Source organism: Patagioenas fasciata, chromosome 5, assembly GCF_037038585.1.
Source record: "Patagioenas fasciata isolate bPatFas1 chromosome 5, bPatFas1.hap1, whole genome shotgun sequence".
In the NCBI taxonomy this organism is placed as follows: domain Eukaryota; kingdom Metazoa; phylum Chordata; class Aves; order Columbiformes; family Columbidae; genus Patagioenas; species Patagioenas fasciata.
The window spans coordinates 44,904,484-44,927,294 of record NC_092524.1 but is presented as its reverse complement, the minus strand read 5'-3'; the positions used below and the strand labels follow the sequence as shown (position 1 = coordinate 44,927,294).

Here is a 22,811-nt window from a genome sequence, read left to right as displayed (position 1 = left end):
AAACCATTCAATTTTTCAATTTTACATAAAATACAGTGTGCACATTCATGTGTGAGTATTAATAATTTCAAACTCATGCAATGTATTCTGCAAGCTTTATCACAATCTTGCTTTAGTATGAACACTGGAAAGCAGTTGTGACCAGTTCTACCAGGCATATTGCTATTCTACCATATGGCAATGGATCTGCTTCTACCACATTCAGAAGCCATTCAAATAACAGTGAACTTCTGCGAATGTGACACTCTTTGGACATTTGGCCCAAGGTAACCATGGAGGGAACATGCCAAACTCATCTTGTTGACAGCGTCTCAGAAAGAAGTGTGACCCTTTGCGGCTGATGGCTGGCTGGGCAACACACTAAAGCACATGCACAATTGTAACATCACACTTCAGGACTTCTTGAACTGGGATTCTGTCAGGATTTAAACAAAATATGATGGTTTTGATTGACACGTTCTCAACTTTAAAAGTCTCAGTACAAATTTCAGGTTAAAACTCGTGAGGAAATAAAAGGTGAAATATACATATTTTTAAATAAAAAAAAATAGACTAAACATTGCCCCTGCCCTCCACTTCTGCCAATGAAAAGAACAAAAAAGCAACTCCAAAGCAAAGACAGCTTTTTCTTTTCCCTGAACTACTCTATTTTATCAGTTCAGTACACCTTTTCAACCTGTCTCATTTATTACCTGGCCCTGCACTCACCATCAGGGTTAGTATTTACTCATCATAGTGCATAGCACGACTAAGAGTAAAGCACTGCAGGATTTGGCCTCTATTCCTGTATTTGATTAATTTTACAACCGTGGATTGAGACTACCAACTTGAAGTCCTAAATTCTGAAAACACTTTTGGCTTTGCATTTCTGATGTTTAGTTGCATAGACTTACCAGGTAAATGTAACCTTAAAATTGATTAAGTTAATGGCAATATTTTCCAATTAACAATTAAAAAAAAAAAACAAACTCAAAACACAACTCCTTTTGCAAAGACTGCTTTAATAAAGGGATTATAGAATACAAAAGAGAGAGAGAGGTAACCCGAGATGCAATTTTGGAATGCAAACTTTTAGTTCAAATGTGCAAGCTTGAACTTAACAAATGTTTAAAATATTTGAGTTTTTAAAATGGTGCCAAAATAAACCATGTCTTTTCTAAAGACTACATCTTTAGCTAGGCACTGGCAATGTAAATCTTTCAACCATTTCAAGTATTTGTTTAAAAGCCTCCCAGAACACGTGTGCTCCCAGTAAAACTGAAGAATGAAATGTTTAGACCGCTGAAGCTCAAAAGCTGACTTATAATCAACCTAATATGAGAACACCAATCCATTGTTTTGGATTTACCAGTGTATGAGAAGAAAAAACAGAAAGTTTAGTTCTGCAGACCTGATGTGAAATGGTACAGCAGTGAGTCAGTACATCTTTGTTGGCAACATGGACAGTGGGGTTGAGTGCATCATCAGCAAGCTTGCCAATGACGCCAAGCTGTGTGGGGCGGTTGACATGCTGGAGGGAAAGGATGCCATCCAGATGGATCTTGACAGGTTAGAGAGGTGGGCCTGTGCAAGCCTCATGGAATTCAACAAGGCCAAGTGCAAGGTCCTGCATGTGGGTTGAGGCAATCCCAAGCACAAATGCAGGGTGGGTGTAGAATGGATTGAGAGCAGCCTTGCAGAGAGGGACTTGGGGTTATTGGTTGATGAGAAGCTCAACATCAGCCGGCAATGTGCGCTTGCAGCCCAGAAAGCCAACCATGTCCTCGGCTGCATAAAAAAAGAGCATTACCAGCAGGTTGAGGGAGGTGATTCTCTTCCTCTGCTCCACTCTGGTGAGACTTCACCTGGAGTACTGTATTCAGCTCTGGGGCTCCTCAACATAAGGCGGCTCCAGGGAGACCTTTCAGCAGCCTTCCAGTACCTAAAATGGGCTTACAAGAAAGCTGGAGAGGGCTTTTTTACAAGGGCATGTAGTGATAGGACAAAGGGGTAATGGCTTTACACTAAAAGGGTTTTATTAGGGTTAGATTAGATATAAGGAAGAAATTATTCACCATGAGGCTGGTGAGGCACTGGGACAGGCTGCTCAGAGAAGCTGTGGATGCCCCATCCCTGGAAGTGTTCAAGGCCAAGCTGAACGGGGCTTTGGGCAACCTCATCTAGCAGAAGGTATCCCTGCCCATGGCAGGGGGGTTGGAACTAGATGACCTGTAAGGTCTCTTCCAACCCAAACCATTCTAAGATGGTATATAATGCTGCAATCATAGCAAGCACAGTATCAGAGAAACTGCTGGTCTGTGATTTCTTGTGCCTAATAGCTTATTCTTGTACAGGAGGAAAATCTTCTGGGGTACAAATTAAAAAGAAAAAACCCAACAATCCTAACAGCCTTCATCTGGAATTATTCTAAATGAAGAAAACCCAGGCACAGATAAATCCTGACATTTAGATAGCAAGTTCATTTGTGTAGATGGATTAAAGATGTTACAACTCTTGATCACCTGATAAGAATATTTCTAAAGCCATTTAATTTGAAAATTAAGGTATCTTGTAAAATGTCCTGTGATTTGGAATAAATAAATGAATGAATGTGTCTGAAACAACATATTGACATTACTAAACTATTTCAATATGAAGGCTTATTTGTAAAAGCAGTTTTAATATTCTCCTACATTAATGATTAACTAATGAGTCTTACTTTCTTATTAATATATTTAAAGAGGAATGAAACTGACTTCATCTACAGGATTCTACTAACAAGACTGAGCTGGCTTTGAACTTTTCAAGTATCACGAGTTTTCCCCAAATTAGTACAGAAAACCACGCCACCAGTTTTGGGCTCTGGGCTGATTCAAAAACAGTACTAAACGACTAAAGGTCCACAGTTCTTTTATGTTAAAGTTGATTTGTCACAATATTGTTAATTAGTGAAGGCTTAGGGAAGGCTTACTAGGAATATAATTACAGTACTGAAAAGCATTAATAACACTCTTATCCCGAGCCAACATGATGCTATTTACATATTTTACCCTGGCATACATCAGAAATGGCTCCCAATGCATAATGTGCTGCAGGATCATCAAGAGAAACACAAAAAATCTCACAGGGGAAGGATCTTTCTGAGTATCTCAGTGCTCTTCAAGACAGCAGGGACACTAATTTGACCAGTAATTACAACTGTCACTATAAGCATTGCCTATGGTGAGCCACCTTTCATCATGAACTGCTATTCCATCTGGAGGTAAATGAATTGCTACTCCTGATACATAATCTGATGCAATCTCATCCTTCTCTCATAAATTAGGACAGAAGTGACAATTACAGGCTTCTTTTCACCTTCAGAGCTCTGTGCAGATGTCAATCAGTTCTCAATGAATAAACTATATGATAAAAGCCAATTAACCCGTGTTATCATTATCACCTATTTCTACATGCCAGACCAGAATTCCTGCCCTCATTACACTGAAATGCAGACTGGGTTCAACAGGGCCAGAAATTCACCTGAGGGCACAAAAGGCTGGGTTTGCATTACTGGACCTGTGTGACTTTTGCTTTCCGCTTCAGCGGGTGAAGAAGCAAAAGTGTTTTGATGTTAGCCACACAGATGCTTTTGCAGACTCCTCCAAGGAGCCTATGCACCTCTTCAGGGACTGCATACCTTTTATGACTGTCACTAAGGGCTTTGCCAAAGACCACACACCAGGTTGTTAGCAAGAAAGAGTGAGAACCCAACTGTTTCCAAATATTCACCTTTCAGTACAGGTAATTTCCCAGGGTTCTTTTCAAAGAAGACAAACATTTCTAGGTGAATTTAAAAATCAACACCCAATTTAATCATGATTCAAAGTCAATTATCTACTATTATCCCTAATAAAAATCTCAATGAATTTCAGGCAACTTGGTACAAGACATAAGAGTCAGGAAATATTTTTTTCACCTTAGGTACAATGTATCAAAAAGAAAATTATGAAGAAAAATTATCACCTAATTTTACTGCATCAAGAATTACCCACAACCAGATGTATCTGACATTAAGCCTGCAAGATGACTTTTGCCTGGCTGATCCTACTTTCCTAAACAAAGCCAGCAAACACAAGAGACTGGAGGTCAAACAATCTTGCTTTATGAAGCCTGCACTCACAAGATTAGTCACTCAAAGGTGGAAAGACTTGGGGGAAGGTGATGAGCTCTTGACGCTCCTAGGGGAAGAAGTAACTTAGCACATTCATGCATGGAAAACAAGCCCTGATTTAGTAAACTTGCATTTCCAAAGCAGTAAACAAGCTTCCTCATCAAAGCTGCCAAGGAGTAAGAGGCAAGATCTTTACATGGAAAAATAAGTAGTTCAAGTTAGATTAAAACCATGGATAAGAACAAATGTATCATTTTCACAGAGAAGGAAACCTACCTTACTGTCCTACAGGGACCTTTGCACCAGACCCCATGCTGCTCAACTTAACTAAGAAATCACCTTGAAAAGGGGGTTAATTTGGACATGGTGGCATTTCATATGACCACATTCAGCATGGAGATGCTGATGATACTATGCTACCGTGAGCAGTAAAGATGAGCTCCGGGAAGTGATAAGAATAGGAGCTCATGGTCACCAGGGAATGAATGGTAAAAGCAACAGATAACATTCAGTACCCATAAATGTAAAGTTATGCATTTAGAAAACAGTTCTGACTTCCTATACCCTATGATGAACTCTGAGATGAATATTGCAATGGAGGAGTAAGATCTATAGTTGTTGTTATTATCATGACATCAGCTGTCATAAAGCAAATCCAATGCTAAAAATGATTACAAATAGCACAGAGAATAAAACAGACAACATAATTGTGAAAACTGGCAAAGTCACAATTTGTCTCTGTCTTTAATACCAGGGACGTATCTGGTTGTATCTCAGTAAGAGCACTGCAGAACTGAAAAAAAAATAGCTAGCATGACAAGGCAAATTAAACAAACAAGACAGCTCTTTACAAAAGATCAGGGGTTCTCTCTGGAAAAGAGATGGTGAGAGAAGGATGCCAAATACATAAAATCACAAGAGACATGGAAAAAAACATGAACAGGGAATGGTTGTTCACTGTTTCTCTAATATGAAAACTAGGTGACAGCAAATGAGTAGAGCTGGTTCATAACAAAGAAAAGGAAATGTTTTTTCACTCAATGCACCACAAACTGCAGTAGTTCTCATGACAGGAAGAGGTATATACTAAAAGTTTAAACGGATTCAAATAGAAGTCATGGAAAAAGTGCTGCTAAATACAAAGACATCACCTCTAGCTCAGAAAGCCCCTAAATAAATTGCTAGGAGACCATTCGGGAGAAAGGTCACTAGTGCTGTCCTGATTTTGTACCCTTTCCTAGTCACCTATTACTAGTCATTGCCCAAGGCAGTCTTTGGGCTAGTTGGACCTTTGGTCTAGCACAGTATGGTAGTCCTTACATTTTTATCTTCATTCCTTCCTCACCATTTCCTTGGAGCAGAATTGGTTCAACAGTACTGACAGCTCAGGAGACTTTATCTTTCACTTAGTGTAGTAATGCTCAAAGAGGACAGTAAGAAAAAGAGCAGTTGAGTTGCTCAAGCACTGGAGAACAATACATGGGAGATGGTGAAGGGGCAGGGAGCTGAGGGGTGACAGTCCTCTGGTCTGGAAGCATTAAACTTTCTTCCTACTGAGAAAGTCCTGGGGAGAGACTCCTGATTCACACTTTATCCTAGGATTCACCAAAGGTCCAAAAGGAGCACTTCAGAAGCTTATAGAAGTGACTTGGGTAAATTTGGCTTGGAGGAATGCTGCTCTTTTCCCTGCAAGACGTTAGGTTGGGTCAACTGAAACTAGGAGGAGCTTAGGTCTACAGATGATGAAGGTTTAACATGAAAGTGCTTGAAAGGAAAAACAGCCATTGAAATGTCTTCCCCTACCCAAAATTAGAATTTTGCATTCTTCTGCTAGACTGCCCTATACTTACATCGTTACAAGCAAACATTAAGAGAGAAGACAGCATAACAACATTAAAGACGAAGCAGAGTCAGCAAGTGGAAGCCTGAGGAGATACATCTACCCTGCGTAAGCTGGCTGGTCCTTGGGGTGGCTTAAAGCCCACTTTGCTCCTGAGATTCATTACTGTATTTGGGCTGCTTAGAGATTACAGCTGCCTTCAAGAGCAGGTTTCTATGAGCACTGAGCTGATCCTTCTGCTCCCCTTTGGCCATGTGACAAAGACATACCAAATATAGAGAAATGTTTAGGTCACAAATTTAACCCTAAGTCCAACTCTCCTGCATCTGTAAAGTCTGTAACATCTGTATACCCCAACTTTTCCTCCCCATCCCTCAGTTCCTCCTCTTTCTGTAGAAGTCTGTCCTTCAGCCTTTGAGTTCAGTCCCAAAGCATCACAGGAGCACACAAAGCAGAGGGCTGGCAATCTGGCCCAAACCCAGCCCAGATGGTACACCTGCATAGCAGAGCAATCAGAGGTCTAGAAGAAGCAGGCAAAAAGTCTTGTAGAAAAAAGGTGAGGGACTCACACTGAAATGACAGGTTTTGACTCTATAAGGTGGTTTCTGAGTATTTGAGAGATTTCCCATCATAGGAAAGGACAGAGGAGTGACTAAAAACAACCGAGGAAACCTTCCCCACTGTCTGGGATACTGTACAATGTCACAAGGCTTTCACACAGGAATTTATAAAGCTGTTCCTCCAGTGCAACCTAACAGTACATTTCTTCTTATTGTATGTTGAAAATGCCAGGTACTAGCAGAAACTATTCAACTGTTGTATAAAACTCTACATCTCCTTCTCTTAGATGTAGCCATAGTTACTAGCTGCAATTCAATGGCCTATGAGTAAGGAGGAAAAAAGTCTCCAATATACTAGCCAGACATATCTATTGAATGTGAATCTACTTTATCAATTAATATATCTAACATATAAATACTGGGCTATTTGCAGTCTCCCAAATAACATAAGGCATTTAAATTTGAAACTGCTTTGCAGGATTTTGCACCTGAAGCCTGCAGCACTCGAAAACATGATCAAGTTGTGCCTTGCAGCAGACTATAGTCTAGTAACACCCAAGAGGACAGACTGTTAAAATAAGCATCTACATCATTTTTCACAGTACACAATGCATCTGCTTGAAAACAAATACATGTTTGCAGTGAAACATTTAAACAAATCACAGAACTCAGCAGCAAAGTAGTTAAACATTTATGATTTGATTTTATCTCGGCTTGGAATGTCGCTGGAGTGTCCCACTTCTAACAACTGTTTGCTAAGTTAAGGCTTTAGTGTTTACATAGTGCTGAATGAAGCAGCCTGGTCACCAGATGTGAATGCTTCCTTAGACTAGAGCTTTCAATCAGATCACGGTCCTAATGGTCCCTGCTCCAACCTTCTTCCTCAGGACGTCCACCAGCCTTTCCAACCTGAGAGGGGGCAGGGGAGAGGGAGAGGAGAGAAAAAAAAAAAGGAAGCTAACGTTAGGAATGTTCTGGCTGAAAGAGACAGTGTTTGCACTGAACCAAGCTGTCCTGGTGGTGGTCACGCTCAGAAACAAAGCACTACTGTAAGAGACAGACATTAAGGGAAAATGCAGACAACTTACAGAAAACTTTTTAACTTATAACCCAACCAATTTGCAGTCAGTGGTATATATCAATGCACTTTTCTTTTGTAGTATACGTAGTATCTGAGGTCCTGGTAAGGCATTAACACAAAACCCTGTGCAGCAGTCCTTTGTCACATACAGGCTTTGGTGTAAGCAGGACATTCAATTCTTGCACTTAAAAATATGAGTGGTCTATGGCTCTTGTTAAATGTAATAGCTGTTTTTTCCCCTTAAAAATACCCTGCCCATTAGCCAACAGAACTTTTATTGTCCAGTTTATAAATTTATGCCTAAAACCCCATGTGTTTTATGCCAAATTAAAAAAAAATACTCAATAAGCCAGGTTTCTGAGGATGAAGATGTTAGTATTTTGAAGGTAGCCCATATGATTATTATGTCAACACAACTACAGAAAACTTAACAGCCTAAATAAGTAGGACAAAGAGCTGTTTAATCCCCTCTTAGTTTTAAGGCACAGGCTATAAGCACATCCAGCATCTCACTGGCTTAATTTGTTCCTTCCTTTTGTTAAAGTATGTAGGCAAACACAAAGGGCTAAATTTGTTTAGAGTTTTCCATTTTCACACATTTATCTTCAGCACTCCAGTAATCATGCATTCAAGTTATTTCTTCAATTTATCTGAATTTTACGGAATTCTTCAATGAAAGCTCTCCCATAAATAAACTAATTATATAAAAGCAGACACTATGTGTAAAACACTTTCAGTGTCATGTCCAGTATATTATACCTACAACTTCCATAACAGATAAAGATAGTTGGAGGTTCAAATAGTTGTGTTCACTGTTGCAAAGCTGACTTTTTCTCTTACCTGAAAAGACAGTATTTTTTTTTTAATATATTATACCACATAAGGAATGCAGATAGGAAATAAAAATAAAACTGCTTTATTGAAACTGTAAAATGAATTTTATCTCATTAGTAACTTCAGTGCAGGAAAACTAGTTAACACATCTTGGCTTTATTGCCACAAGTCATGACTAACACACATGGTACGTATTGAAACACTCTTGTTTTCCAGGAACCACCAGGCACCATGAAGCTACACCTTTCATTGTACTCACCAAGTGACTTAATTCCTGAAACAAGATTAAGAATTCACCACCCTAAGGTAGTTATTAGACACCAGGAAATGTATGTGGAAAGTTCAGCAGGTTCTAGCTGTTCCACAGGCACGCGAGGAGTGAAAGTATGGTTGAAAAACTACTGCTTAGCCACTCCTCTTCCTTCAGTTTTCCATGCATTGCTTTTTCTTTGTAACTAAATATTGCATTTTTCCAGTTTTTGTAACATACATCTGCTGTCTTTATGGAGGAAGCATCCAGACAGGCATAACTCAGTGCAGCCAGTGCATGCAAGCATAAAGTCAGGGCTTTCACAACATATTTGCTCCTGAAAGCTTTCTCACAGTGGATAAACCAATGTTTTCTGAGTTTCAAGAGTTTTAACTCAGTTACTGATAGGTCATAGCTTCCTCAGCCTTTCTTACTGAGAAGTTTCCCTGTTCAATCAGTTGTTAGTCCACACACCATTTCAGAAAGCAATGGCAGATCACTCCTACTTTTAACAGCAGGTATGTTCAGAAGAATTTCAGCTTTCTCAACCATTTTAATTATCACTGGAGGTCTCCCTCTCTCCCACACTAGCACCCTCTCTGGTGTGCTTCAGAGACATAAAGCACAGGAGAAACATTTCAAACTGTCTGGACAAACGGAAGGTTTGGGCTACAAATTGTTTTCTGGGAGACAACAGAAAAATCTGAGATCATGGCTTATTTAAATCACTGTTCAGTTAAAAAGAAATACTGCATGGTTTATACAAGCAGGAGAAAAATTACTTCAATAGTTGAGGTTTAATTTGGGGAGACTTAGGTTGGAAGTAACTGCCTACCCACTGTCCTGCAATTGGGCTTAGATGTGCACCACTCTGTGACCAAGCAATGACACTGCACACCGCAGCAGACGTTAGCGAAGAGCTGCCCCTGTTTGAAGATAAATACCACTGGGATGAAAGTAGCTGTCTTCTGTTTAACCTTGAAACTGTCAGGCTTCATTGAAAATAATGAGGCTTAACAATCATAGCTTCTGCTTTTCAAATGAATGATGACTGAAATCATCAAAATGAGCTATCCTGCACCAAATACAAACCATGCAGGGTTTTTTTGCCTATTGTTTCAGTCACGTGTGGATTTGCAAATTTGTTTATTCTTTATTAGAAGAAAGAGGAAAAAAAAAAGCTGCAGGGGATTAAGAAACTATATCTTTGAAAGATATTTAAACAATGAAGTAAAAGAGAAATTGTAACAGCTATTTATAAGATAAAATAACAGAGGGCAAAATTCACCCCTACACAGACACAAGACCCAATATACCACTGAAATCCTACTTAAGCCTACAAAATAATGCTGTGAGCTGAATCAGTGGTTAATAACTCTTGATACAGGCCTCAGGGGGCTTTTCGGAACGATAATCCTGGACTCTTTGTTCACCACAAGGGCCCAACTCTGCCATCCCGACTCACACTAAGCAACACTTATCTTTGTGAGTAACAAAAGGCAGCCAACAAGGCTGTTTGCGTCAGTGGGGTACTACCTGCAAGCGGTGAGGGTGGCAGAACTGCCCCTTGTCAATAAGGATCTGTACTCAGTCCAGTGGGATGCTGTAGGCAGCTCCTTGTGGAAGCTGAGCGCTTTAATCTGCTGTGAACTGATGGAATGCTCTTACACCACAAAGTCAAAGACAACTAAAATATCCAAACAAACAAATGCTAGGATGCTAGGAACTACCCTATAAGTCTCAGTGTTCACAGAGTTTTATTCAAAATATGAAAGACACCGACCTGAAGAAAGCAACTTTTATTACTTTGTGCCATCATGACGTATCTGCCAGTATAATCTCACCATATTTTACCTAACTGAAAGCAATACTGACGATATGTGACTGTATACTAAGACACAGATTTAACAAATGACATTTGTCTTTCTGCTTGTGAAGGAAACACTCTTCATAGTATAAATAAAGTGCACAATATGAAACTATCTTGTCCTGAGATGTGAGTATGTATTCTCACTGAATTTGCATCTCATGAAGCAACCAAACGAGTAATTTAAGAAGAAAGTATTTCAGCTGATGTTCTAGGTCAGACAGAAGAATGATATGGTGGGCAACTCTGCTGCAGTGCTAAAGGTCCAAATGTGCAAGGAAAGACAGACCCTTAGGAATGTTCAGTCAATACTCTTCAGGTCACACTCCTCATTTTCACATTTCAATTTCTTGCTTAGAGATTTCGGAAGTCCAGTAGGTGACTGTTGCTATTTCTTGGTACTTAAGTAACTGTAGAAAATCTGTCCCTAAACAAATAAATTCTCTTAGCAAATGCCACTTCAGCATTTTCTACACAATTACTCGACGTGTGCATGCAAAATGAGTACAAAATGGCATACAAAATACTGGAAAAATCTATGTGTTCAGATGGATAGGTACAACTTTTGTTTTACTTACATTGATTTGCACATAGCCGAAGTCAGAAGGTCCTGTGTTTTTTGGCATAGGTGGAATTTGCATCCATGAAGAGCACAAAGATAGGACCAAATAATATTATTTATCTATACCACCTGTTTATGCAATGCTCATCTCGGTGCTTCCGTGAAATGGAAAAATAAAAAAACCCACAAATTAGGAAAGGGGCATCTGGTCCATCATTATTTGTAAGTTAGCAAAAGACACATCACTGCGAAGAATCTTGAACTGCAGTGGCTTAATGCTTCCTCAATACAAGTTTGGAATTAATCAGGTGACTCTGTGTTTTATTACAATAAAAAATATTTCCTTGAGAGACTTGCTGCTATGATATAATCAGTTTGAATATGTGCTTTTCAAAGTGTTGCTAAGCTTTAAGCAGGTCCTCATCTTCAGAGGAAGGCTACCTAAACAAGAGCGCTGCTAGATATGTCTTCCCCAAGAAAAATTCTCAATCGTTCTCAACTTCTCCTCCAGTTATTTCGAATCGTGTTCACTTATCATCTATGCATACATCTGACAAAATGCCTGTATGGAGTGTATGTTGTTATATGGAGAATCCTTACATAGCTCCTGAACTGTTTGACAATCTGCTTTGATTTTTAGCAAAGCCTTACAGACCTTTACTCCCTTGAGTATAAATTGTTTTGAATTTAGAATCAGTCTCCATAAAGCAAACTTAAAACCTTTGTGACAGAAGTTTTTTTCCAGGTGTCCACAAGCTGGATGTATAGTTACAAAAATGTTATATACTTGTCTCTACTGCTGACTTCTACGTACATTTTTGGCTTGCTCTCCTCTTTCACATGTTCTGCTGAAGAAATCTATCTCTAACCTGTAGCTTGGGATTAGTAAAAACTCTGCAACTGTGCAAATCCACGTAGATCAGTACACCCTCCCACACCGCTCCATCTCTGGCCAAAGGAACTCACCCCAAAGGAGAGTAGTGGCCTTTATTCATGAGTTCTGAATATGACAGTTGCACCATCACAGAGTGATCTTCCAGGGCACTGTGCCCCAGATATAGCCAAAATGGATATCCAACTGAAAGAAAAGGGCATCCTTCAAGTAGCCTATGTCCTAATCTGCAAAGCAATATATAGACTAGCTGAAAACAATAGCTCCTACCTGCAGATGGAAGAGTTAAGCGATAAAAACAAAACCCTCCTGGATTTTGAAATGCTATATAAAGGCTTATAAACCTAAACTATAACCCTTGGTTATCTTTCCAGTAGATAAGATTAGGCTTAGGCTACGAAGATGGCCTTACTTTTGTGATTTCTGGCTTTTTGTGGAATGTGTTTTGCTAACACATTTAGAAACCAAGCATTTGAAAATATATTAGGTAAATAAAATGCATTGGACATAAGCCTTACAAGCAGTTTAGCAGCAGAGCTCAGTGAATGACTGTTGGGTGAGTGGTCATACAAACAAATTCACTGTATTTCATTTCAGGATAAAAACCAACCTCCTTTCCTGTCCTTTTCATCTCCTTTCCTTCAGTCTTCCTCTTGGATATATTTCATCAAATCCTAAACGGAATACTCATTTTCAGGCTTTTTCTGTAGAAGTCAAGGAAACAAATGACACAGAGGAGGCTGCTATGATACTAATCTCACCCAGAAACCAGTCACTTGGACAGAATCATTTACTCAAGAGGTTGGAGGAAACTGGTTCAGCTCTGTTATCTGCATGGAACTGGACTCCAGCTGATTCCCTCTCATGGGAGCAGCACTGTGCTAACACCGAGTGCTGGGGTGGCTTGTTCTCAGTTTCAAATGTTGAGGCTGCTCTGACTGAATAAAATGCTTAAGTATTCACTGGATTGAAGCCTGGAATGTAAAGGTATGACCTTGCAGTGAGTGGCCCATCTACCATGCTACAGAGGCATCACCCTCTTACCTCTGAGTGCTTCAGTGAATCTTTTATTATTCTGATTCCTCAGTTCAGGTATTATTTTTGCCACCTCAAAAGCTTACCTTTTGAACAACAACAATTTTTGATCAACTCACTAAAAAACATTACTGGTTGCATTTAATAGGAACACACCAGTCTGTAACTATTCCTTCATAAATCACCATGGTGGTAAAGACTACCCGTGGTTCAGATACACCAGGCTGCCTCTCTCTGCTTAACACAGTTCCCTCTGCATCTTTTGGACTGGAGACTGGGCATCTTTCGGACTGGAGACTGGGCATCTTTCTAAATGACATGCTGGAGTTCAGCAGTGGTTTTGAACATGATGCAGGAATTGCTGAGTAAAATTCAGTGCCCTGTGTTAGACAGGTGGCTGGACTGACTGGTATTAATGGTCCTTTCTGGTCTTAAAACACAAGTCTTAAAGACTGATTTAGCAGCATCAGCAAGCTCTAAACTGTGGCAGACCACAGTGTTGAATCTAACCACTCCAGGCACTGCTGCCAATTCCTGCCTGCCCAACACTGTTTGTAATGTCACCCCAAAAAGTATGTTCCATTAAACTTACAGGCCTTGAATTTGGCAGGGCAAACCATTCTGTCTCTGAAAAGTACTGTCACAAAACAAGCATTCCTATTAAATCCCTTTCAGCGTCTTCTCAACCCAAAAAAGTAATTCTGTATATGATTAAACTTAGAAGTAAATACAGCCAGTTGGGCTCCTGACAGTAGACATATTTCAAAATAAACCTGGCTTACACAGACCTTGGCTAAAATATTAAGCCTTTATCTGTGGTCCACAATAACTAATCTTGTCAAATTGTTTGCTCTCTGCCTTCTGTTTGGAAGATTATGAGCTAGCTCACCACTGCTATTCACCTTGTGCCATCACTAGCAGAAGGAAAGGTGAGTGGTAAACATAGTTGGTCTATTTTGACAGTGTTTCATCCTACTTTGCATTGATCTAGATTGACACACAGTACAGGATAATACAGAAACAGGACTTTACACCTATGCTGGATTTAATGCCATCTTGTGAAAGTTATCGCTCCTTTGCTTTTAAATGCTTTCTCAGGACAACATACACTCATAGCCTAAAAGACATCAGCTCATAAGAAAGAAAAAAAAACAAACTGAGACAATTATGCTACAACCTCATTGTATTTCAATAAACTGAGATCTACAACACACTTATCATTCAGACCAGGCAGGGACTCTTACTACCGGAGAGACCATTCACATCTGAGCATTTGGCTAATACTAAGGAGTTTTAAAAGTAACAATAATTGCAATAGAGGATATATGGTCATATTTAAGGACAAATGATACTCATCAGATTACTTAATGAGATCACAGAATTTCACCTAAGTACTCCAGCTTGAGTCCAACAGTTTATGTGCCAACTTTATGCAAAGTTTATCAGCTCCATTTCTGCAAGAAAGAACTTTTATATACCTCCTTCCATAAGCCTGAATTACTTTTAGCACTGACAGTTACTGTTTCCACTCATTCAAAGTCACAGCTGGTCTCTTTTTTAGGAGAAATCTTGACATAAAAGTCTACTCCTTATAGTGACAGCGTTTCCACAAAGTTTGTGCTGACATGAATAGGCAAAGGTGTCCTCGATTTTCTTGCCAAATACTTCCTGGAAGTCTCTGTCATCTGCTTAGGAAAAGCTAGCAGTTATACCTTACGCTAATATAGCTTTGCTATAGAAAGCATTTTGTCACAGTATTTATTCATTTGAAGAGGGAAAAAAATATTACTTCCTATTAACTCCCAATGAGTGCTAATCCTGCCCGTTCCTAATGACATTTGGTATCATTAGAGTGCCATAAATCACAGGCAGGCTTATTCTGTCTCCGAACTGTTTCCCGCCTTCTCCTGGAGAGCAACAGTACCTCTGAAAAGAAAATATTTGTTTTGAATGCTCACAACATGGAGGAACAGGCAGAACTTTTATGTAAAGTGTTCAAAAGGCAGACAGCAGCTCTACTTTGCATTATGTGTATTTTGCATGTGGCAAAACAGCGTGCAGAGAAGTAAAATGACTTACTGAAGCTCAACCAATCAAGAAAATTGAAAAAACCCACAAACTTTTTTCGTGTTTAATTTTATGAATAAGTGGTCTTGAGCTGAACTGGGTTCCTCATGTGCATAAAGAAAAAAATGCACAGGCATAAATACCTGCAGAATTAGAGCCTAAAACTGTTGGATATAGAGCCCATCTCTTTCAGCTTCTCAATCCATGCTCTGGACCATGTCAACTGGTAACAAATAACCAGTTTTCTTATACCATATCCAGCTGTGATGTATTTCAGGAGATGGAAAAAGGACCTAGTTTTTAGATGATTTTGTTTTGTTCTAAATCTCCCTTAAGGAATATTTAAAAACAATGTTAAAAATTTATTATCTAAACCAAATAGTATTTCAAACCTGCCCAAAACAAACAGACAGGATTCCTCATGAAATGCAGCACCAGCAGATCGATACACATTTAAGGATCTGTAGAGAATGAGGTTACTAAGACACTCTGAAAGTATCAGTCTGAAACCACCACACTGCACCTTTCTACATGTTTCAAACAAGCCTTCCTATAAGGCCAGGTCTGAACCTCTCAGCTGCCTATTTGGAGCCAGTCCCACCTCTTTCAGGCATGTTGTGGTCAAGTCTGTCCACAGTGAGTTTGTAAAATTGCAAATGCTGAGGTACTACTCAGGTTGTTTCCCAAGTACATCCCATCAAAGCATAACTTTGGCAGACTCCTCTTGATATCATAAACAATAAAGACAACACAAGTTTGATTCCACAAATACTATACAAAACCTGATGCAGGCCTGCTGGCTCTGGGCAGCTCTCAGTTACGTTTGCCCACCCTGAGGTGTTTCCACCCTTGTAAGCAAGAGTAATCTGGGGCTTGTAGAGAGAAAAGTCTCTCCTATAAACCATAATCAAATCCTCCACTTTACATTAAAAATAATTGTTTCTACATAGGTTTGATGTATTTCAGTAGATTTGCCTTCCTGTAGTAACTGATGTGATATCACCCAAGCTGGAACAATTTCTATGATTTCACTGGAAGATTAAGTAACAGTGGAAGTGGGTTTGGATATAAGAGGAAATAATTTAATTAAGCTCCTGCTTGTGAGCTTGTAGTCCTTCATAATGGGCTTGTAGTCCTTCATAATGGGCTCAGACTGGTAGATGAACTTCCCACCCTTCCAGTGCAATCCAGTGATGCCCACAGATTTCTTCTGGTTTCAGGGAGACTCACACTCAGTTATACTTCTGAAAAGTATTCATAGGGAAAATCAGAGCAGTCTTCCCTCAGTAGTGGACTAACAAAAAAATCCTCTCCTTCTCTTAATGTTTGCAAGATATTATAGATGGATGTTATCAGCATGAAGCTTGTCTACTACGGTGATGTTGTGATGGGGTCCCCTATGCACGGACAAAAACAGAAATGAAGCCTCACTGCTTATCTGTACACAAAAAAGCGGTTTTAAAATACGAGTTGAGACGTAGCATCACAGACAAAAGTGTCTTCTACACGTGTAGTGCTCCTTAAAATACTTCATAGGCTTTTTACTAAGTTATCATCCATTTAAGGCCATTAAGGTAAAAGCAAGCCTTCCCACTTCTAAGCTTCAGTAACCTTTCTCTAGTAGCCGGCAGACAGACTGTCTCCAACTGTCTTCTGTACCATTCTAGCAAGACAATTCACATGAGATTTTTTTTTCACTGGCCTTCTGGGCCCATTTTGCTCCATGTTCCTGATGTCCAACTGGGAATGGGCTTCTCCTCCTGCTCCTGGGAGGTGATTGAATTCCTGAGCAAGGCTGACTCAGGAGAGAAGTCAAGGACCCTCAGCCCATTTTGAGGACAGCTTTAATTCTTCTGAACTGGTGAGCCTGCACACCCAGGTCTTGGTGGCAATTCTGCATGGTGTTGACATGAATGGTACTTATTGTAGGAGTAAAACTTTTTAATTTCTGCTGCTGAAAGTATAACATTTCAGATTTACATCAAGAGTCATGGAATTATTAAAATTTGTAAAATATTTTCTCAATGTTTAAAATTGGAGAACTGTGAAATGTCTTTTGTGTTGAGTTCACAACTTAAATATCCTTTTTATGATATGTAGATGTGCATCACTTACATCCTCCAAATAATTCATATGATTATCTTATCAAATGAAAGATTGAGGTGATAGAAGTGGATATATGATGAGGCACAAAGTGCTAAACCTGGTAATTTTATTATACACATCTCTAATACCTGCAGTGTCTTCCATTCAAAGGATGAATTCTGATACTTTCTGTGGGCAAAAAACTCATAATGTGAAGCTGAAATGATAAAATTTCATCCTAAAGATTTATGCCTTCCAACAACTCAGTGTTTAGATCTGTATCTTTATGCCCACATCTCGTACAGCTAAAACATAGAACAGGAAGGCTGAGGAACTTGCCAATAAAAAAGTGACAATGATGATGCTAATGCTGTTCTTAGGTCTCACAAAAACAATTGATGCTGCATTTCTACAAAATCTCCTTAAAAAAAGGAGAACAGAAAACTCTGGTTATTAATTAATGACTATTAAATTAGAAACATGAACTGTAATTTTTTCCTCAGAGAACTAGCCCATGCTTCAGTAATGGTAATTTTAATTTTAAGCAGTGGAAAAATTTAAATAATTTCAAGTGTGCTTAAAATTAAATACTTTGCTGGCCTAGGCAGTTATTGCTATTTGTTGCTGTAAAGAACTGTTCCAGTAATTCTCTAAAAGATTATGCGTAATTCAGAAGCTTCAGAAAGTCTGGGGTTTCTTGTTGAGCTTCTGCACATACATTTACAGCATTCAATCTTTTGCATATGTTAAGAAACAGTATGAGTATTAACAGAAAGAACCACAAATTTATTTTTATTCCTTCAGCCAAGCCACAAATAAATGACTCTTGCAAACAAATCAAATACTATTTAGTAACGGCAATGTAAACGCCATAGACTTATTTTATTTGGATATAAAATATTAAAGTAAATTATTATTTGCTGTGACACTCGTTTTATCATCCTGGAAAAGAAAGCAAGGCAGAAAAAGTTTTCTTGCTGTTCTTCAAGAAGCACTCAATCTGCTTTTCAAAGTTATTTAATAATTTGTCAAAGAGTAGTTAACTATAAGCTTACAAATACTGTGTCAGCATGCTTTTTCCTATTGGGCAAACAACTTCAAAATCTGATTTGTTTGTGTTATTGGTCTTACTAAATATTAGTCTTTGCAAGTCTGGTTTACACCATTGATGTTAACTATGCCAACATCTGATTTTGTTCTGAAGTATTCCACAACAAGCTGGTATTATACAATACAAGCCCAAGAGCTAGCTGATCCAGTTTACTGAGTATACTTAGTGTATTTTGCTACTGATAAATCAATAAAACCATGTTGTAATCTACAAACTTCCATCTCTGTGAAGCAGCTATAAGCAAACTGTAAATGAACACACAGGTCAAAAACTGGGATGCTGTGATTATGTTGACTCTGAAAACATTTGACTTTCATAGAATGCATTTTAGTGTTTGAGAGAATGAAGTTTCAGCACTGCTTATATTTTCGTGAAAGGCTGAGATGATAAATATTCAAATGATGATAAATATTTGTGTTTATATTGTAACTACCCATACTTTAAGAAAACAATATCTACACTGCAATCCACAATTTACAGAGGTTAAGTAAATGTAAACCACAGCTACACAAAGAAAATAAATACTTGACTTAGACTGTATGCTCAGTTTTGCATTCTTCACCCATGTGAAACTCCCCGCTGGCAATGGGTAACAAAGAATGCAGGAAAAGCTTATCAGTCATCTTTGGTTGGGAGTTTTTGTCTTCATTCTGTTAAGTACATCACTGAGAACAATCCTGGCATTGATCATAAACCATCAGATGCTAAAGGCCTCATTATATTTATGATACCCAAAATATCCATGAGAATGACATCCCATAATCTGCTCTGGCGACATCAGACATTATAACTGTATGATACTTTTCGTACTCATACTACAAATGGCTCTATTAAGGGTTGTCTTAAAATGAAAATGGGATGTCACGGGATACTATGAATCATTGGTACTACAGTGGGTCTCAGTTACAGTAATTCTGAACATCACCAAACCTGTCCTTCAGGACTCTGGTACTGAGAATGGGATCTGCAGCTCCATGTGTGTTCTGCACTGGTGCATTCCTTCTCCAGATTGCACAGAGAGCATGGCGGCATCTTGGGATGGGATTTGCAACAACTAGTATAAGAAGAAGGGTGCTCCTAAAATAGGCTTTTTTTAAAAAAAAAAAAATCTCAGGCACTCAATTTGTGTCTTGCTCCATTTAGAAAACTGGGGCAGTAGGACACGGATGCCAAGGAAGCTTTTGAAGGAAAATGTCTGAGGTCACACTGCTTTGCGTGGGTCTCAGTGCAACCAGCACGCATCACTCTGGTTCAGCACCTGCTTCTCCATTTGGGTCTCCAAGGAATACAGGCAGAAAAGACAAAAAGTCAGCTGTTTTGTATTTTTTTCAGTCAGAAGTTTCCTGCTTATGCTAACTCAAGTCCTCCCTTATTTGGGCCTGGAAGTTATCAGTATCAGTGGTACTAATCAAACGTTCCCTTCATCACGGCCTGAAAATTTTACTTGGGCTGTAACATGGATTACACAATTCAAAAATTGACAAGTGAATCATCATCCAACAGAAATCATATAATCCAATGCAGAAAATACATTACATTACAGCTTTGCAAAAGTGATATATTCCCTTTTGTACAGCATGAATAATAAGTTAGCCTTACCAAGGCTAGTGGTGCCTAGTGATACAGAAATGCAGTATACGTACAACAGTCCAGAGAATATGCCACCAGTGACTGAATTTATTCAGCTCACCTTGGCTTTGAATACTAGTTCAATATTTTATTTCCTCCAGACCCAGAAAACTGATTACACTCCACATGTTGAATTTCTCGGAGTCTGCACATAACCTCACTGGCTTACTCAATTCTTTTATTACAACAAACAGGTAACTACAAGGCTTTTTAATTAATCATTTCACCATGCATATTAGTACAACCTGACGGGAATTTTTCTGAGAGGAGTCACTGGCGTTAGCACAGAATTCCAAGCATTTAAATAAATTCTGACCCTACTATGTACTGCTTTCAGTTAGATCACACACGTTTATTCACACATTTCAATTACTGTTAATTCCTCACTAAATTCCTAAAGTGGGCTACTTCCAAGCCTGTTGCCCCTAAACCAAAAAGTTCACACTGCCTGTTATTGCTACCCTAGTTAATGGCAATATTTTCACATGATACGATGTGATTGTTACTAGATTTTGTTTTAGACTTTCTCATGTTCTTATTCATGTCGTGCACGCCAAAGAAATTTTGCATCAGCTCTGCTGCACTGTGCAGAATTCTTTGGGGTATGTGGTAGTTTTGCGTGTCTGGGAATCTTCCATCTGGCTAGTTTGGGTTTCCTAAACACCATAAAACCCTGCCTGTGGAGACTGTGTATCTCTTATGGGCCCCATGGAGCTTATAATCTGCTTTTAATCATTGCATGAGGCAGCCAACACATCAGTCCTCATCAAGCAGTTTTTTCCATGTTGAATTTCCTTTAATAATTTTTATGCAGTTCTGAAAGTCCAGAACTATTGCTAATTTTCATGGTTATCTTAGACTGCTATAAGAGTTGTCTTCCTCAGTTCCCCATTTCTTTCTGTACAAACTCTCATAACCACTGACTTCTGTAGCTTGCTATAGTGAGTAAAAGATTCTTAGCACTTTGCCCTCACTCGCTCATCTTTTGAACGTACCCACCAGCTTCTGTTTCTTAGTAAACTACAGGTCACATCCTTAACTGGGACAAATTAATGCAACTCAGTGCGACATAGCAAAGCCAGTTTGCTGTAAGTAAGAAACTAGCTCCACATCTACATTCTTCAACAAGTCATCAGAACTTACTTTACATTTCAAAATGCCAGCACCAATTAAATTGCTCTCTATAGGATATTAAAAGATTACCAACTATTCAATCCCAGCAGAACTTCACAGCACCAGGCAGCACAGCGGTTTTCATTAAATCAAAATAACTTTTGACATCTGCTAAATTATTAACTGACACAAATCACTGAAACTATGAGTATCTCTGAAGCTGTACTCCTAGCCTCCTGTAGCTAATGTGCTGATCTGACATTCAGCAGAATACAGTAAAAAAAAGCGCAGCCCAGTTTTAGCAGGGAAGTCTGAACATTTAAATTTAACACCTCAATAAAGTATGACGTTAAATTGCATTTATTGTTTTGAAATATGAAAATTAAAGAAATGTATCTCTAAAATTTTAAATAAAGCCAGGCGAGTTACGTGACATTTGGTGGTTCCTCCAAAACAAATAGGTTTAAGTCTCAGTGAATGCAAAACTTGTTTCTTTTGTGTAGTGCTTCTGCCTGCAAATTCTAATTAACTAGCTCCATTCTTATCTACAAGGAGTGACTGAAAGCATACAAGCTACAATGTATACTTCAACTAAATATATGTAGGTATGATTTTAAAAGGGAGATAAGTAGTTGACAACATTTGCATGTTGCAAAGAGGCTCAGTTTGTACAATAATTCAGAAATCTTGCTTTTAGTCTGTTCCCTTGAATAGCTGTGCTGTACTGAATACAATCTACACACTAAAGATATCATGTTTGCAGTTAAAAATCTCCAGGGACTTTAGACCTGTACATAAAGATACTTATTTCACTCTTTCTGAGACACTGACCTGTATCCTCATTTAAAAAATGAACACCACATCTTTATGTTATTAAATCTTTGTTTTGATCTATTAGTATTCACCAAAGTGCCATTTTACACAACCCCGCACTGAATAGGCAAGGCTGGAGGTAACCATCTGCAGCTTTAGAGTTTGCCTTTGAATTGATGAAAAGAGCTTTGTGTTTTCATTGCCAAGTTTGATTCTTCCAGTCATTAGACATTCCCCTCAGATCGCATCAATGAAGCGGACTCTCTTACACCCATGTGTTAAATTCTCTTCTCCTCATGGTTTCCTTTGCCAGTTATACTCCAGAAAGACTACTGGGTCTTAGCCACATTCTTCTCACAGCTGTGTTAAAAAAGAGCATCACAGCGTCATCCCAAAATCCATATGTGTATCTGGTCAGTCCCCTGTCGGAGGGTCACCTCACATTGTGGTGCGATTATTCAAATATTCATTCTTGTTCTTGAACTGTGTTGCTCGGATCATTCTGGGAAAGATTAGGTCCTCCAGCCAGCACTGGAGAACATCTTGGACGTTGATGTGAAACACACACAGCTCCCGTACTTGGAAGGCAGATGAGTTTTACTTACAGAAAAGGGGGACTCTAACCACTTAATAAATGCTTGGTCCTTCTTATTTCTTTTTATTCTTGTATTCTTTTCAACTGTGTCAAATACTGGTAAGAACTGTTTGGTTTTGTTGTGTCATTGACTGACTTATTTATCAGCATCAGTTAAAGATCAAACCTAAGTGAGCAACTACAAAAGCAGAGAAAGCACGTTCAGAAATGCTGGACAGAAATCCAGAACTACTCAAAAAAGGGTGTATTTCAGTAACAATTAAAGTTAGGTGGCTGAAAAATCACATCTTAAGAGGTAAATCTAATGTTATTAAGGGTAGTATTTCTTTTATGAGAGATGGCAAT

General features: G+C 38.8%; 1 protein-coding gene across 4 annotated transcripts in view; it reads right to left on the bottom strand.

The window, feature by feature from the left end:
- Nucleotides 1-981: 981 nt before the first annotated feature.
- MIPOL1 (mirror-image polydactyly 1) overlaps nucleotides 982-22,811 on the bottom strand; it is a 195,728-nt gene continuing 173,898 nt past the window's right edge. For all 4 annotated transcript variants that reach the window (XM_071809409.1, XM_065840036.2, XM_071809410.1 and 1 more), the window contains one exon: nucleotides 982-7,441. In XM_071809409.1, the coding sequence (XP_071665510.1) occupies nucleotides 7,375-7,441 (67 nt within the window). In that variant the 3' untranslated portion in view covers nucleotides 982-7,374. The remainder of the gene's footprint in view (nucleotides 7,442-22,811) is intronic.